General features: G+C 45.5%; 1 protein-coding gene across 1 annotated transcript in view; it reads right to left on the bottom strand.

The window, feature by feature from the left end:
- ITGB5 (integrin subunit beta 5) overlaps window positions 1–17,823 on the bottom strand; it is a 131,361-nt gene that overhangs the window by 38,101 nt on the left and 75,437 nt on the right. Inside the window, exons 8-9 of the mRNA XM_049785882.1 lie at window positions 16,415–16,504; window positions 7,280–7,414 (exon numbers count right to left, since the gene is read on the bottom strand). Coding sequence (XP_049641839.1) covers window positions 7,280–7,414; window positions 16,415–16,504 — 225 coding nt within the window. The remainder of the gene's footprint in view (window positions 1–7,279; window positions 7,415–16,414; window positions 16,505–17,823) is intronic.

The following is a 17,823-nucleotide window of genomic DNA, read 5'->3' as shown; positions in this document are numbered from 1 at the left end:
TTGGCACAGGAAAAGTATAGAAAGCACTTTGAGAACTGCAAGACAGTTTGTTCCTCCCCTCCTTTCTTATTCTGCCTCCCCAAGGGGTCGGAAGGGATCCCAGAAGGCGGGAAGGGGGCTGGAACAAGTTTCTCTCCCTGGTCACAGTGCACTCCAAGAGTCCCAAGTTCCTGGCGACTTTCCACTCCTTGATACATGGACATAGGAGAGTCCCTCCCCCATGTTTTGTGATTTATACATCATTGGGATGCTCTGGGCACCCTATGGGCTGCTGGCCCAAATCACCCTTTCAAAGGGGTCTCCCAGATCCCCGCCCTAATCTCACCAAATCCAGAAACTGTGTAGATGCCAAGTCTATCAGGCACTCACTCAAGGGAACAAAGCACAGATGATTGGCATGGGGTGCAAAACCCCCAGGAAAGACAGGAATGGGGAACCGTGGGAACCTGAGCTGGAATCACTGGGGTCTTTGTCCAAGGCCCCACACTCCCCACATAGCCGGCCACTTGCATACTGATGTCTGCTGAGTGCACGAGCAAGCTGACACTCAGGCTGCTCTATCCAGGCTTGTCCCTCAGAACTAGAGGCCGAAAGTCAGGTACAAACACAAATCAGAGGTTTGGGGGCTCTCAGGGTTCCATTTAAGGAACAGGGGTCAGAGAGATAGCACAGGGATTAAAGTGCCTGCCTCACACATGACCCAGGTTCAATCCAGAATCACAAATGGTCTCCTAAACCCTACCAGGAGTGATCCCTGATCTCAGAGTCAGGACTATGCCCTGAGCACAGTCAAATAAACAAACAACTATGATTTAAGGAATGTTTTTCATTGAGGATATTCAGAGGCCATCTCTTCTGCAACTTTGTGGGACAGATCTCAGAATTCCAGAACTCTGGCTCAAACTAGGAAGGGGCTACATACCTCTGCTGCCTGCAGCAGAAGCTTAAGTTAGGAGGCGAGATGTACTGGCTGTCCCACACCATTCATCGGGCAGGTCTTTTTTCCCCTACCAAACCTCTATATCTCAGAGCTAGCTGCTTCCGTCCTTCTCCTTTTCCAGGAGAGGTGGGACCTTCTGGTACTGCCAACCCTGCTGTCTGCTGCTCCGGGGGTCTTTTATAACTTGCCAACCCTCTAACTCTAATTTACCTGCCAAATAACCAGCCAGGCTCTGTGGCTGAGCACAAGTGTTCTGACCTCCCACAGTGCCTGCCCGATAATGCAGCTCAGCTCCACTTCCCCATCCCTCTCGCTCCTCAGCAAAAGGGTGAGAGGCAGGGACTGGAAAAATAGTACTCTAGGTAAGATGCTTGCCTTGTACATATCCAACTTGGGTTCAATGGTTTCAATCAATCCCAGTTCCTCATGTGGACCCCTGAGCCCATCAGAAATGATACTTGAGCACAGAACCAGGAGTAAGCCCTGGTAAGGAGTAAGCTATGCCCCCCCAAAAAAGAGAGGGGGGGGACTCCTTGATTGCCCTCTGTGTCTGTGAAATTCTTCTACATCCAGTTCCAAATCACAGCACCAGCTCTGTGCCCTGATTTATCCTGCAGGTGGCTAGGGACAGGGTATATGGAGAAGTGGGATGGAGATAGTCTGCAACAACACCCAGTCCAGCTTTTGGGATCACATTCCTCAGCACTGCTGCTGCCTTCTTGGCCTGTTTATTTCTCCATCTTTGCTTAACCCTGGGAGGAAATGTGAAGAGGGAAATGCCTTCATACAAAGCAGCTAGCCTGCAGGCCCAAGTCCAGCTGGGAACTTAGAAGGACACACAAGGCTTAGAGGATGTACTGTTGCCCGCCTGCCCAGCCGGAGATGATAAACCACGAAGGCCCTGAGTTGAAGATTATCACTCCACCAGCTTTAAATAGGAGTTAAGGGGAACCCTCCAGTTCCGTATGCTGAGAGGGTGGGGGAAGGGTGCCCACACTGGACAGTGTTCGGCTGCCCCTGAGTGTTCAGGGAACTACACAGTACCGGGGATCACACATGGGGCTCCCAGATGCAAAGAATATACTCCCATCCTGAGCCAAGTGCCCTGCTTTCCGTTTATTATTTTGTATTGTTTTGTTTTGTGTTGAGGCCACACACATCTGTGCTCAGGGATCACTCCTGGCTGTCTTAGGGGACCATATGTGGTAGCTAGGAGTACACCTGGACCAGCTGTGTGCAGGGCAAATGCCTCATACCTGTACTATCTCTCCTACTCCCCATGCTTATTATACTGTTCTGCCTGTGTGTCCTATTGAAAATTTGAGCAAAGGACTTTTCCTCTTGTGCAGCACAGGTGAAGGCATCATGTTTGGACACAGAAGCACTGGATGAGGACACTGGCACTGGATGAGGCCACCCTTATAGTGGAAAGCAAAGTCTATAGCCTTGGCAGTAAAGCCAGCAGACCCAGGACCAAATTCACTAAAAGGTGACATGAGGGACCAATGAGAAGGAACCAAGACCCAATTTAGAGTGGGCTACTGTGTGACAGTAATGGCCCCTCAGATCCCCAGAGAGGCCCAGTTCAGCCCAGGTGGAAGGCACAGTGTTTTTTTTCCCCACTTGCCCAAATGCACTCTGGCAATCTGAGCATAAGTCAGAATTTTCACTCTTGGGGGTTGTAGTGGTGCCCTATCATTCTGCCATCTGCACCATGACTTCCAATCAGTTTGCGGTAGCTCAGCAAAGACAAAAATCTGTGCACAGTGCCTATACTTATGTGGCAATGAGCCATCTTGATCTTCTTTGAAGCTTTTGCTTCCAAAGTACAGGAGACATAAGAGAAAGCAGGAGGGTTCCAGCCATCAACAGTCTGTGCCCTTTCTTTAAACCGCTGAGTTTTCTCTTTTCTGACATCCAACAGGGAAATCAAGTTCACGTTACACCCTGAGGAGGAAGCTATAGTCACCTCTCCATGGTTTTTGGGCATGTTATAAACTTCTAGGAAATGGCAACTCCTGCCATTCTTTCTCCATAAGGCAGAATGCCCAGTGAGATGACTTGGCTTGCTGAGAAAAGACAATAGTATGAGGGCTGGGGAGGCAGCTCAAAGGGCTAGAGCACAGGCTGTGAAGGCAGGAGTCCTGAGCTTGATCCTGAACATTGCACAGTCCCCTAAATTCTGAGCTGGAAGTAGCACACTTAGTACTGCTTGATGTAGCCCAAATCCACACATATACAGACAAAAAGGCCTGGATTTGGTTTGTGAGCCCACTGCTTATCAGCTGTGTAGCCCTGAGCAAGTTAGCATATGCCAAATCTCAGGTACCCCGTTTTCCATCTGAATCACAGCTGAATGTGCCAAAGTCTTAATACAACGTGTTCACTCTATGGAGACCCTGTTCTTTGTTGCCATTCTTTGCTCAAAGTGAACTTCTGACTTATGCATAAAGAAGTGTATTCAGGGACACCAAGAGAAAAGATAATGAGTATACAGGACACTGGTGTAAGCCAGAAAAGCACTGGATTTGAACTTGAACTTTGCTCCTTATGGGTTATGTAGTCATGGATAATTAAGGAAATTGTGTGGACCTGTTTTTCTTATCTGTCAATATGAACAACTCTGTGCCCCTCACGGGGAACTACAAGAGGTCACAGAATGAACTGTCTAGCTTGTTTCCGGCAGAATACTAATTGCATTTTCCTCTTGGGTTCAAGAGGGGTTCTAATATTCTTGAAATGATTTACCCTTTTTGGATGATAGCGGCAAACAAAGGCTTCAGTTTCTTAGAGTTGCACCCCACACCAACCTCCTCCTCTCCCCTCCCTCATCAATCTAAATTTATGCTACAATTATCTACAAACTTAGTTCCTTTGACCTTTTGAATTTCTAGATAACTCACCATGATACTGGCTTATCACTTATCTTTTTAAAATATATTGAACACAAAATCCCAGAAGCTAAAAATAAAAAAAAAAAAAGAGAAAGAAATGCAATGAAGAAAGGAAGGTCTAGAGAAATCATATGAAGATTAAAGTTTAACCTGGTTGATCTTGACTTGATCCCCGCATCACATATGATCCCTGCCAGGCGTGATTTCTTTACAGAGACAATAGTAAACCCTGAGTACTGTTGGGTGTTGTCGAAAACAAAAATGAAATTTCAGAAGCAAACTTATCCAGACAAAAAATTAAATCATTATCTCGAGGTATCAAAATAGCTCCATTGATGCAGCTTCTATTTGTTTATTTTTATTATTATTATTATTTTATTTTTGAGTCACATCTGGTGGTGATCATGGATTACTCCCTGCTCCGCACTTAGGAATCATTTCTGGCAGTACTTGGGGGATCATATGGGGTGTCAGATTGAGCCCAGGTTGACCATATGCAAAGCATGCAAGTGTCTTATCTGCTATACTATCACTGAAGCCCCAGCTTTTTATTTTTAAAGCAACCCCATTATTAGCATCAAGCCTTTGAGAATTTGCCAGATCTTTCCTTAAAAATTACCACAAAGTCTATTCTATTAGTATTCTAAACCAAATGTAAGATATTAATCCTGACCATTCAATTCAGCTCAGTTTGGAGAACTATCTTTAAACCATGGTTTTTCTTTTTCCTAAGATTCTATTTCCTACAGGTTTGTGTCTCTCCGATATTTGACAAGAGGTTTCACAAATGAAATTCAAGCTAATAGTAAACACAAATAGACAAGAGGTAATGGGATCTCAGCAATTTTCTCTCCCTCTGACAAGACCAATACGTTATTATTCAGATACAAGTCTGCCTCACTGAGCCATCAATAGTCCATGTGATGTGTCTGATTTCACACAGGTGCCATTAGGAGTTGGCAGGAGCTAGCCTGAATGAGAACATCTCAAGCTCTGCGTATCTGCATGCAAGATGAGGTCACAGCCTCCTTTTGTGGTCCTCATCCTGCCTGTTTCTCCAGTAGACTTCCTAGGTTCAGAGGTTTCACAAATCATTTTCTGGCTTTCCCGGCACACTGCACCAAATATTACACCCTAGATCTACAAAATTCAATTATACTTACCAGTACTAAGAATAAATTCTGGTTTGACTTGTCTCCTTACATTTTTCATAAGTATTTATCTTTTTTGAGCCACATTCGGTTGTGTTCAGGTTTCAAATACTCCATATTCTGTTTTGTTTTGTTTTGGGGCCACACCCGGTGACACTCAGGGGTTACTCCTGGCTATGCACTCAGAAATTGCTCCTGGCTTGGAGGACCATATGGGACACCCGTGATCGAACCAAGGTTCACCCTGGGTCAGCTGCATGCAAGGCAAACACCCTACCACTGCGGTATCGCTCAGGCTCAATACTCCATTTTTTTCTTTGGTTTTGGGTCACACCCAGCAGCACTCAGGGGTTACTCCTGGATCTATGCTCAGAGATCGCTCCTGGCAGGCTTGGGGAACCATATGGGATGCTGGGATTCGAACCACTGTCCTTTTGCATGCAAGGAAAATGCCCTATCTCCATGCTATCTCTCTCTGGCCCCTCAATACTCCATATTCTTAAGGGATCATATGCAGCACCAGAAAGTGAATGAAGGTCAGCAAGGCAAATGCCTTAACCTCCATATTATCTTTCTGGCCTTTTATAACAACCCCTTTAAACTCTATGACTGTGAGGTTTTCCTTTAAAAATGACAATTGCTTAATCATTATAATGTACCAAAATGTAAAAAGTATATTATAAAATTGACTAATATTCAAAAAAATACATCATTGGGGCTGGAGAGATAGCATGGAGGTAGGGCATTTGCCTTGCATAAAAAAGGATAGTGGTTCGAGTCCTGGCATCCCATATGATCCCTGAGACTGCCAGGAGCGATTTCTGAGTGTAGAATCAGAAGTAACCCCTTAGCGCTGCCAAGTATGACCCAAAAACAAAACAAAACAAAACAAAACAAGCAAACAAACAAAAACATCATTTTTGAAGTGCCTTTTGATAGGAAGGGGATATTGTTGGAGATATATCCAGCAGAGCTCAGCAGTTATCCATGCTTAAAGTCACTCCTGGCAGTGCTTGGGGAATTGTATGTGGTGCCAGGGATTGAATCCAAGTAACAAGGCAAATGCCTTAGCTCTGCTTAACATCTTTAGCCTCTTTAGCCCCAAACATATTATTTTAAGAGTGGAAGAGAAATTTCCCTCAATGCCTTTCTTTTTTTTTTTTTTTTTTTTTTTTTTGGTTTTTGGGCCACACCCAGTAACGCTCAGGGGTTACTCCTGGCTATGTGCTCAGAAGTTGCTCCTGGCTTGGGGGACCATATGGGACACCGGGGGATCGAACCGTGGTCCGTCCAAGGCTAGCGCAGGCAAGGCAGGCACCTTACCTTTAGCGCCACCACCCGGCCCCCTAATGCCTTTCTTTTATTTGACCAAAGCAACTGTCACCAAAGCAAGGAGTGAGTTTCAGAGCCTGCTTTTGGCAGCTGAAATCTCCAGAAAACCAGCTCTTTTTTGTTCTTGTTTTTTGTTTTTTTGGGGTCACACCTGACGGTGCTCAGGGGTTTCTCCTGGTTCTGTGCTCAGAAATTGCTCCTGGCAGGCACGGAGGACCATATGGGAAGTTGGGATTCAAAACACCTTCCGTCCTGGATCGGCTGGCTGTGTTCAAGGCAAACGCCCTACTGCTGTGCTATCTCTCTGGCCTCAGCTTTTGATCAGCTCTCCTCCTATCTCAAGGCCCAGTGTCTCTTCATTCTCTCATCACCTAGGCATTGTCTCCCTCAGGTGCTCAATTGGCCCATAGGCCTACGTCTTTCCATGTGTGGCTTCTTGCCAATCATTGAGTACTTTTCAGACCATGCACCTGGCTCTGCTTTCCATGCTGCAGTGCCACACTCCAGCATGTCTGACACAAGAAGCTTCCTTCATACCTCACCATGGGAAAAGTGCCAGTATAGCAAACATAGCTCTCAGCTTCCTGTCTTCACTCTCCCATCTGGTTTCCCTCAAGTGGCACTGACTGGAGTCCCCTTTGTTTTGGGGACATATATAGGTGTGCTCAGGGCTTATACAAGCCTTTATATTTAGGGGTCACTCTTGGCAAAGCTTGGAAGACCTTATAAGGTGTCAGGAATCAAACCTAGTTTGTCCACATGCAAGGCAAAAGCCTTAACCTTTAAACTATGTCTTAGTCTCCATCCCCTACTGGAGTTGTGTAAGCTTCACAAAGTCCTCCAGGATGCAAAGTTGGAAGAGAGAATATATAAACTTCTACTTTTTGTGTTCTACTAGATCATGAATCCAGACAATGATGACCAAACAGTCGCACACGTCATAAGCAGGGGGGAGGACTTACCGTGTCCCCGATCTTCAGGCCCTCACACTTCCTCTGACCAGGGTAGGATATACCATCTTGGCAGGTAGCAGTGAAGAAGAGGTTCAGATCCTCTGGTTGATCCCACACCGACAGCTCTACCTTTGATCGGATGCTCTAAAGAGGGAGAAGGAGCCAGAACCATTTAGGAAAGGTGATAGCCCAGACATTGTACCTGGTTCTCTAATGCCATGAAGTTTCCTTTCACTCAAATTGAAGCAAGAACCAGTGGCTTGGCTCTCTGACTTTCCCTCCCTCTTGCCTTCTCCCACCGCCACCCTTGCCAAACTGACCTGAGGTTCCCTGAGCCTGGAGATTTGATAATGTTCCATCTGTCATATGATGGCACATACTTCTTGGGGTGATGCTCTATTCCTACCCGATACCCCCCCCCTATTGTCACCTTGTCATTCCCACCCTCAGCTTCAGATAGGAGCTCCCGAATCTTTTTCTTTTTTCTTTTTAAACTTTATTGATTGATTGATCAACTGGGCTTTGGGTCACTCCCAGCAGAGATCAGGGGTTACTCCTGGCTCAGCACTCAGAAATTGCCCCATATACTGAGGGGCCATATGGACTGCTGGGTTCCTCTCAGGTTGGCCATATTCAAGGCAAACACCCCACCACTGTGCTATCTCTCCAGCCACAAGGAACTCCTGGTTTTTGCCTTGTGCTTCCCAGACTTTGGAAATTTTGGCACACTCCTGAAATCACATTCTTGGCTGAAGGCCTTTTCATTCTGCCCCACCCTCTGCCATTTTGTTTTGTGCCATTCTCAGGGGCTATGCTCAGGAATGAATCCTGGCAGTACTTGATGGATCAAACTGGGGTCAGCTGTGTGTAAGGAGAGTGTTTTAGCTCTGGTACTGTCTCTCTTGCCCCATCCTACATTCTGGTCATTCTTTAAAATCAGAGCAGCAGCTACTTTCTGCCATAATCCACCCAATCATCCTCCCCCACCCAGTCACAACCACTCTCAGGAGAGATGGTGTGTCCCAGAATTCTTCCATTTATTTATTTGTTTGTTTATTTGTTTATTTATTTTGGCCATGACCGGTACCACTCAGGGGTTACTCCTGGCTCTGTGCTCAGAAATTGCTCCTGGCAGGCTCAGGGGACCATGTGAAATACCAGGGATCAAACCCGGGTCCATCCCAGGTCGGCTGCCTGCAAGGCAAAAGCCCCACTGCTCTGCTATCGCTCCGGCCACTGTCCCAGGGTTCTGACTCAAAAATGTTTCTGTGTGTGGGCCGGAGAGAGCACAGTGGTAGGGCATTTGCCTTACATGAAGCCGATCCAGGATTGATGATGGTTCAACTCCTGGCATCCCATATGGTCCCCCAAGTCTTCCTGGAGTGACTTCTAAGTGCATAGCCAGGAGTAACTCTTGAGCACCACCAGGTGTGACCCAACCCCCCCCCCCACAAAGTTTCTGTAGTGTGTTCCCAAGATGTAAAAATCAGAGGATGTCCCTGACCAGTTAGCTTGAAGACTCAATGCTTGTTAGACTTCTGGCTTGTGCATAATAAAATCTTTTAATACAAATAGCATTTTTTGTTTAATCTTTCAGATATGGGACCTTAACAGATAGCACATTGGGTAGATCATTTGCCTTGCACATGGGTGACCCGTGGTTGACCAGGGTTTAATTGCTGGCACCCTGAGCCTACCAGAAGTGATTTCTGAGCACAGAACCAGGAGTTAACTCTGAGAGTTGCTGGGTGTGGCCCCAAATCAAAAGCAAACAAACAAACAAAAAATAAAGTGAAAATGAGCCATTAGAATATATACAGAAAATACCAAATGCTGTAACTAGGGCCCTCATTCCTATGTGGCCATGGAAATGGGTATAAACCCTCGAGAGGACCATTAGGTAGAAAGTGCTGGAGTTGAGGCCTGTATACACCAAGCAAAGAAGCAAGTTTTATAATGATATTTCTTTTTTTAAGATGTAAAATTTTATTTATTATCAGATAAATCTCAATTAAAGTTGCAGTGAGATATAACACACTAGGTTGGAAAAAGTAAAATAGACTGATACTATCAACCGTTGGTAAGGATGCGAAGCAGCAAAAACTCATATGTGGTTGGTGGGATATAATCTACAGTGATATATATATATATTTTTTTTTTGGTTTGTTTGTTTTGTTTTTGGGCCACACCCTGCAGCGCTCAGGGGTATTCCTGGCTCTGTGCTCAGAAATGCTCCTGGTAGTCATGGGGAACCATATGGGATGCCAGGATTTGAGCCAACACCGGTCCTGGGTTGGCCGCTTGCAAAGCAAATAAATGCCTTACCACTGTGCTATCTCTCCGGCCCCTACAGTGATATTTCTTAATAGCTAGAAACTGGAACTACATAAGAACATACCAGCAATAGGTTTCTTTTAGTTTACTGCATGTTTACCTTATCAAATACCATAATACACCATAGAAAGGAAAATGAAGGAATCTCACAGGTGCCCGAAAAAGATAAACATGAGTGGCATATGAGTTGTATAGTACTATTTTGATAAAATTCAAACACCAGCCAAACCAATGATCTCCCTTGGGAGACAGAAATGGAGGAACACATCCTAGATATTAAGATTATTCTGACTTTTGACTAGGCTGCTGGATACTCAGGAACAGTTAGTTTGAAAAGAGTCTGTGTATGTCTGTCTCTTTATTAAAAGGAAAAACTGTCAGAAGGGTCAAAGATGTGGTCCAGGGGCCGGAGAGACAGTACAGTGGTAGGGAGTTTGCCTCACATGTGGCCGACCCTAAACAGACTATAGTTCGATTTCTGGCATCCCATATGGTCCTCCCAGCCTGCCAGGGGCTATTTCTGAGCACAGAGTCAGGAGTAACCCCTGAACACTGCTGGGTGTGGCCCAAACTATCCCTTCCCCCAGAAAAAAAGATGTGGTCCATGGTAGAGCATATGCATTGCCCTGAGCTTGATTCACAATATTAACATTTCTGAATGTAGCTCTGATTCTCAAGAATTACTAGCTGTGAGCCTAATCATCAACATGAGAAATACACAAACAAGTGCCACAGAAAAGTTTTAAGCAGCATATTCTTTGGAGAACTTTGATTATATTTCTTTGAGTCCCAGTGAAGTCATTAGAGGTTTCCATTTAATACTGTAAACACTGAATACACCAAGGTCAGCAGGGATGGACATGCTCAAAGATACACAGAACCCAAAATCAACCGATTAAACCTTTGTCACCTGCTTGCTTTCTAGAAGCATCCAGGGAACACAGCACTGACTAGAACAGCAGTTGGACGGACCCATACTCCTGATAGGGATCTTTCTTTTCTTTCTTTTCTGCTGAGCATGTAGTGTAAAACTTGAGTACATTAAGTATGCAATTCTCCCAACTAATTAGCAGCTTGTTAAAATAATCTCAGCAAAAAAGTCTTTCCCTTTGCAAGAAATTATTTAAATGCTTCCACAGATTTAAAAATACTCTCTGAAATCTACTTCCTTTGTAAGTGCCAGCCTCAACTGGCATCTGGTTGGGGAGGGTTCATCCATTCAGCATACACAGCCCTAGTTGGCAGAAGGTGCTCAGTTATTTACAAATCTATCTTCTCCACAGAGCTATAAATGCCAAGGGTCAAGCTGTATATTACAGTGCAAAAGCTTTTGCTAATTGGACAGATTGAAATAAAGGAAACTTTTGTGAAGCACACCCAGTGATGCTCAGGACTTATTCCTGGCTCTGTGCTCAGACGTCATGCCTGGTAGGCTCAAAGGACCACATGGGTTACCATAAATTTATTTTTTAGTTGTTCAGGGCTTACTTCTGGCTCAGGGACCAGTCCTGATGAGCTCATGGGACTATATGGGGTGACAGAGATCAAACCTGGATCAGCTGTGTGCAAAGCAAATGCCCGACCCATTGTACTATCACTCTGGCCCTTCTACCAGGATTTGAACCAGGTTTGTAGCTGTAGCTGCATGCAAGGCAAGTGGCTTAACATCTATATTGTCTCTCTAGTTTGAGGTTTTAGTTTTAGGGTTTGGACTTCACCCAAGTTAGTGACTGCTCCTGGTTCTGTGCCAAGGGAATACTCTTTATGGTGCACAGGGGACCATCTGAAGTGTTAGAGATGAAACCTAAATCAGCTGTGTGCAAGGCAAGTGCTGTCTCCAGTCCCAGGAAGGGGGTTGGAACAACAGTTAGTCTAAAGAGCTTCCACCTACCAGAACAAATGTAAAGATTATTTTTCAAAGATAAGGACAATTATAATTTGACCAAGGAAGACAATGAGATGAAAAAGCATGATATCCAGAGATAGGCAAATTGTGCTCTGAAAAAATTACTTGGGATCAGTCCCAGGAAATATGGGGGTTTGGGGTTTTGGTTCAGGGTTTTAGGGTGAAGCACCCCATCACGAGTGGCAGCTGTTAGCCTGGAAGGCTCAGTGGAAAAATGTGGCTGCAGTGGGAGGGGGCTGTGAGTCCATGGCTTCACTGTATAGACTGAATCCTTGCTATTCTGATCACGGAGCTCAAAGTCTCATATTCTGACCTGGACTTTGTAATATTCCCAAAAAGTTTCTAGACTCTGGACATTATTAAGCCCTTCAGGCTTCTTGTGTTATATGTGTGTGAATGGAGGTCAAAGAGAAAATCCTACCCAGGGCTGCCTGCTGCCAGAGGTGGGGGCTGGGGGCAAGAGCAGGCCTGGAATAATGCAGCATTCATTCTACATGCACTCTTTCTTCAGCAGCCAACTCGACGTAGGAAATAACAGAATTAGCTTGTGGCTTGTGCTAAGTGTCAATATCCACTAAAATATATGGAGTTCCTAGAGGCCAGAACAAGGGGCAGGGGGAGGCAGCTAAGTGATAGTCAGGAGGTCTGGAGTGAACTTAATATGATACTCAGCCAACTGTACTGTCAGTTCAATACAAGAGTTCAAGATATGGGGGTGTGGGATGGGGATGAGGGACCACCAGAGTGGTGTGCAGGGGCTAACTTGGCAATAAGTCTGGAGCCTCAGGGTTACACCTGATAATGCTCTGCCAGGGGTTGAAGCCTGGTCAGATACAGGCAAGACATCTACCTTAATCTCTACATTATCTCCTTGCCCATTATCCTAACGGGTTAGCAATGATGCGTGCCATTCACCTGTCAATGGCTATTTGCTGAAAAAGTAAAGGAATAACTCAATGAATGGAGTTCAAGAGAGAAAAAAGAGATCAAAGCTATAGAAAATGAGGGGCCAGAGTGATGGCGTAGCAGTAGGGTGTTCACCTTGCACGTGGCTGACCCAGGATGGACGACAGTTCGATCCCCCGGCCTCCCATATGCCCGCCCCCCAAGCCAGGAGCCATTTCTGAGCATATAGCCAGGAGTAATCCCTGAGCATCGCCGGTGTGATGGCCCAAAAAATTAAAAACCAACCAACCAAACAAAAACATAAAGCTATAGAAAATGAAGTTGCTCTGCATTCAGACTTCTGTGTGCCATCTGGAATTCAATGACCTCCCACCGAATTTACCCCTGGGAGTAAGTCTATCTAAGGACAAGGAGCAATGTGGAGAACATCAGGCATTTAAAACACTATTTGATACTCAGGCAGGCAGGCTCACATCTGCAACAGCTTTAATTCAGGCCAGCTGCTCAGTGGGTGAGTGGGGACAGACTTGATGGCAACAATAAAAAGAGAGCTGTATGTTCCACCAAGAGAAATACAGACCACAGTACCACAGGCAGCACTAGTGGTTTCCAGCTCACTTTGTCTTTCCTGACTCTGCAAAAAGGACCCAGTGATTTCTTCTCCTTTCTTCTCATCTCCCCGTCTTAGTGACAAATACTGTAACATCCTGTGGGCCCTCTAGGGGCACCTGCCTGGTTTGGTTGCTGAGCTCTGAAATGAATCCACAGTTCAGTAGGACACTCCAACTCCAGGAAAAGATTTGGAGATATCTCTTAGGAAGAAAAAAAAAAAAAGGTGTGTGTGTGTGGGGGAAATCCAACAAGAAAAAAAGAACAACTTATCAACTCGAGTCCAAGATTTCACACTATGAAAGCTGTACAAGACAGATTCAATTCTACAAAGCATTCAATGGGACACACCACTTTATACCACATTTACACATGTGCTACAACCAGATTTCTTCAGTTTCCGCACAGATGTTTGGCTGGCACTCTGGGGAAGGTAGAAGTCAGCACCCACACATGGTATCTGACCATTGAGTTTTATCCTTTGCTCTGTGGGACCCCAGTGACTTTTATGCTGCTGTTTCTGTTGATTTATCCTCAAAGATCTACTGTCATCTGTTAGTTTATTTTGACAGTTTTCTTCATCTTCTGTTTGTTTATTTTGAGGCTATTTTCCATTTTCTGTTGTCTGGAGGTTTTCTGCACTTCATCATGAGTGTGAGCTGTCCATGATTCTGTCCTCAGCAGCTGTTATGCTGTTACTCTCTTGGTGAGGCCTTCCAATACATTTTTTTAATTTCTCTTACTAAGTTTTTCTGTTTGTATTTTTCTCATTTCCACTCTCATGTCCTGCTGTGTTTTATTGGTAGTCTGTCCCATTGTTTCTTCAAACTTGTTGAACATTCTAAGCATTTCCACTCTGAACTGCACTCAGAGAGGTTATATAGGGGGTACTGGTGATTAGGTCTGGAGGATTGCACTCTTCACCCACAAAGCATGATGGGATTTTGCACTGCTTTTCCATGCCTTATGCTCACTGGGTTTCTTCATACACACCAATGTGGACATGCAGACTCTAACTGTGACTCAGAAATGGGTGAGAGTTGAGAGAGAAGAGTGCTTCCCTATCTCTATCAAGAGCCACTGGCCACCTATGCAGAGCCACATAACATTATGCTTCCTACCTGAAAGCTGCATGTACCCAGGAATGGGTCCCCACCAGGAAAGGCTTTGGGGAAGCCCAGAATTCCCTCAGGTTCCTAGTGCGTTCTGCCTTCAGGAGTAGACTGAGATTGGAATTGCTGGAACCTGGTGTCTTCCCAAAATCTTCCTACCCCCTTCATCAACAGTGTGCAGCTTTCCATGTGGTTGGCCCTTGGTCATTTCTTTCCCAGAGGACTGAAATGGCCACCCAACCCCTAAATGCGGGTGCATCTCCAGCCACTTGCCTGACCAGGATGAAATGTGCAAGCCCCAGCAAGCCAGAGGAGTGGGAGAGAAGCTCAGGGTAGGGGTTGCAGGGCATACTTTGGTTTCACTTTAGGATACCCAAGAGGTTGTGATAGAAGTAAATCTGGGAAAGCTGTCATTCAGCAGCCCTTGAACTTTCTCTTTTTGAAGATGTTCATTTGGGGCCACACCTGGGAATGCTCAGGGTTAGTCTGTCCCTGGCTCTACATTCAGGATTACTCCTGGCATTTTTTCGGGGTCCATATGGAATGCCAGAAATTGAATCTATGTTGGACATTTGAATGGCAAGCAAGCGCCTTTCCTGGACACTAAACTCACTCTTCTCTCCCCCAACACTCTGTCAACTGTTCGTTGTCCAAATGAAACAGAAACTGCCACATGTGAGGCTGGCCTGGAGACCCAGGGCCCTGAGAGACCGTGGACTCTGGGTGGTGGTGGTGTTTACCAGAAAAGAGGGAAGAGGCAGGTAGGAGCTCTGGAATGGGACAAAAGAGAAGATCCCAGGCCTCTTCTCCTCAGGAGGTCAAGCCAGGAGGATTCAAAGTACTGTCAGGGGAACACAAAGTGGGGGTGGCCACAAGCCCTCGGTGCTCCCTAACTCACCATTTTTAGGGCACATACTCCAAGAGCCCCAATAGGGCTGGCTTTAGTCTATGGTCACCAGTATGAGATCATTTCCTACAACCCAAAAAGTGTTCTGAACCACCAAAGAGGGTACCTCATTGGGCCGACAAAGTTGGCCCTGAAGGCTTTGTTCCACTCCTCATTTCTTACCTAGAAGGGGATGATTGGGCCACACCTGCTGTACTCAAGACTTACTCCTGATTCTGTACTCAGGGGTCCCTCCTAGTAGTGCTGAGGAACCATATATAATAATATATACTGTGGTTCAGAATGCAAGAACAAGGGCACTAACCTCTGTATTACTGTTTTGGTCCTCCATCCTCATTTCTGTCAGTTAGGGCTGAGCAAAGGAGACAGTTTTCCTTACAAGTAACACTTAGGTGTGGGAGCTTCCCCAGCTGGTCCATGAGTCACACTAAGAGTCAGGCACACAACACTTAACCCTCACAGCTCTCAGAGCAGTCAGGGACATCATGAGCTTCTCTGGGCTTAAAGAGGCTCACTGAGGAGTTGGGCAGGCCCCAGGAGCAACACCCATTCTGAGATTGAATAGGGAAGTGAATGGAAGCTGGCACTGTCCCAAAAAAGGCCATCTGAGAGGAGCACATTCTGAACACTAGGCACTATACTGGGAGAGGTGGAGAAGGGCTTGGGAGTCATGGAGGTGATCCCATTCCATGTTGGGAAGTGCTGTCCCATTCTGGAGTAGATCAAGTAGACATGACAAGCCATACAATCCTAAATATGAAACTCACATTGGGTCTCCTAACAAGGACCCAAAGACACTCAGATCCTAAATGTGGGGCAGGGGAGGTGGTTCAGGGTAGAGCTCTTGCCTTGCACATGTGAGGTTCCTAGTTTCCATTCCCAGCACCTTAAAATAGACCCATTGCTCCTTCTTTTAGCTTCTGCTTCTCATCTGCCTAGAGCCCTGGGTGGGCTCCACAATTGGGGATGTGAGATGATTCTGGACCTGGGCCCTGCCCTTAAGGAGGAAGTGGGTCAGGGTGTACCCACATTTTATGGGACTCAGAGGTTGGATGATTCAGTGCACTGGAGGGCCAAGGGGAGACTAACTATGTGAAGCCCTCATCCAACCTTAGCAGTAAGAAGTCCCTAACAGGGCTGGTGCACCAAAGCCAGAACATGTTCACTGTGGTCTGAATCAAGCTAGGTGACCTGCTATCTCCCATAAGCTCATGAGGAGAAGGTAGAAGTGGTGTCCTCCATCCTGAGTCTAAGTGATAGCAGAGGCAAAGGGAAGAGGAAGGAAGAGTCCAGTCTTTCCAGTCTCATATCAGCTCCCCAGCATCAGTGATATACAGGAACAGTTGTACCGGGGAAGGAAAATGACTTACATTGTATGCGTTGATAATCAGCTGAATGATATTTTTGGAATCTCCATGTAAAATCTCCACTGTTGTTCCAGGGATCAAGGCTGTAAAATTCTTAGAGTGGGGAAAGAAGAAAATAAGACAATTTTAGGGCCCGGAGAGATAGCACAGCGGTGTTTGCCTTGCAAGCAGCCGATCCAGGACCTAAGGTGGTTGGTTCGAATCCCGGTGTTCCATATGGTCCCCCGTGCCTGCCAGGAGCTATTTCTGAGCAGACAGCCAGGAGTAACCCCTGAGCACTGCAGGATGTGGCCCAAAAACCAAAAAAAAAAAAAAAAAAAAAAAAAAAGACAATTTTGTCTTACAAATGAGCTAAGAGGAGAGTGTCCTACTCTACACCCTGGCATCTCCCAGAGCCTCACCAAGGAGGTGAGGCTTAGTGCCTAGCCCACTAAGCACTGCTCAGATGTGACCCACACACACATGAATAAAACCCTCTTTACGTATTTTCATCTTGGAAAATGGAGACTCAAAGGATTGAAGATCTATTGAGGTATAGGGTGAATAATAATTTGAAGATCTATTAGGTCTCTATACAAGTGGCATTTTATCAATGACAATCTTAGACAGAAGTAGTGAGATGAGAGATGGCCAGAAAAATGTGTTACTGGTTTCTCAGAGTGTTAAGAAGGGGATAAGCCAGGTGGGATATGAGGTTGAGGGGCATCCTTGAATGCACTCCCATAAGTACTCAATTTAAAGAAGAGTGGAGAGAGCTGGGCTACATATTCAACTTATGGGAGCTCTCCTCAGCCTCTCCAAGAAAGCTTTAATCTGGAATGCAACTGGCCTTGCTGGAGTAGGGTTGTGAAGGAGATGCTCACCGCATGGGTTTTCCAGAAACACACACATAAGGAGTCTTCTAGTGGAAACAGAGTCATATAGTGCTCACAGCATTCACTCTGACTGCTTTCTTTGGAAATTTATGTCCAGACTGATGAACCCATGAATCCTTGTGTCTGTATCTGAAACTCTCAGTGCTAGGACTATGGATTCTAATGTAAGTTCTAATGCTAGCCTTAGGTTTCACTTTATTTTCTTCCCTTTTGCACATCCTCATTTTATATTTTCCCTCCCTGTTAGAATTGCTTCTGTCTGAGTTTCTATTTTTTTGTCTAAGAAATAGGAACTCACATTTGTTCCAGATTTTCCTGGAATTAGAAACCATCTGGTTAAAATTTTTTGTAGTGAAAACCTGCTAGGCAAGAACTTCCTTTGCAAAGTTATTCTCCCCTAGATTAAGCAAGAGCTATATTCCATGTCCTATGCAACCCTCCACCCCGCCGCTCAGTGTAGAGGCCACTCCCCCCTCCAATATCCCACCCTACAATTCATTCCACATTTTTATACCCATCTATTCAAGGCCAGACAGA

The sequence above is a fragment of the Suncus etruscus genome, chromosome 13 (genome assembly GCF_024139225.1).
Source record: "Suncus etruscus isolate mSunEtr1 chromosome 13, mSunEtr1.pri.cur, whole genome shotgun sequence".
Classification (NCBI taxonomy): Eukaryota; Metazoa; Chordata; class Mammalia; order Eulipotyphla; family Soricidae; genus Suncus; species Suncus etruscus.
Note: the sequence above shows the minus strand (reverse complement) of the source record. Positions and strands in the feature narration are given on the sequence as shown.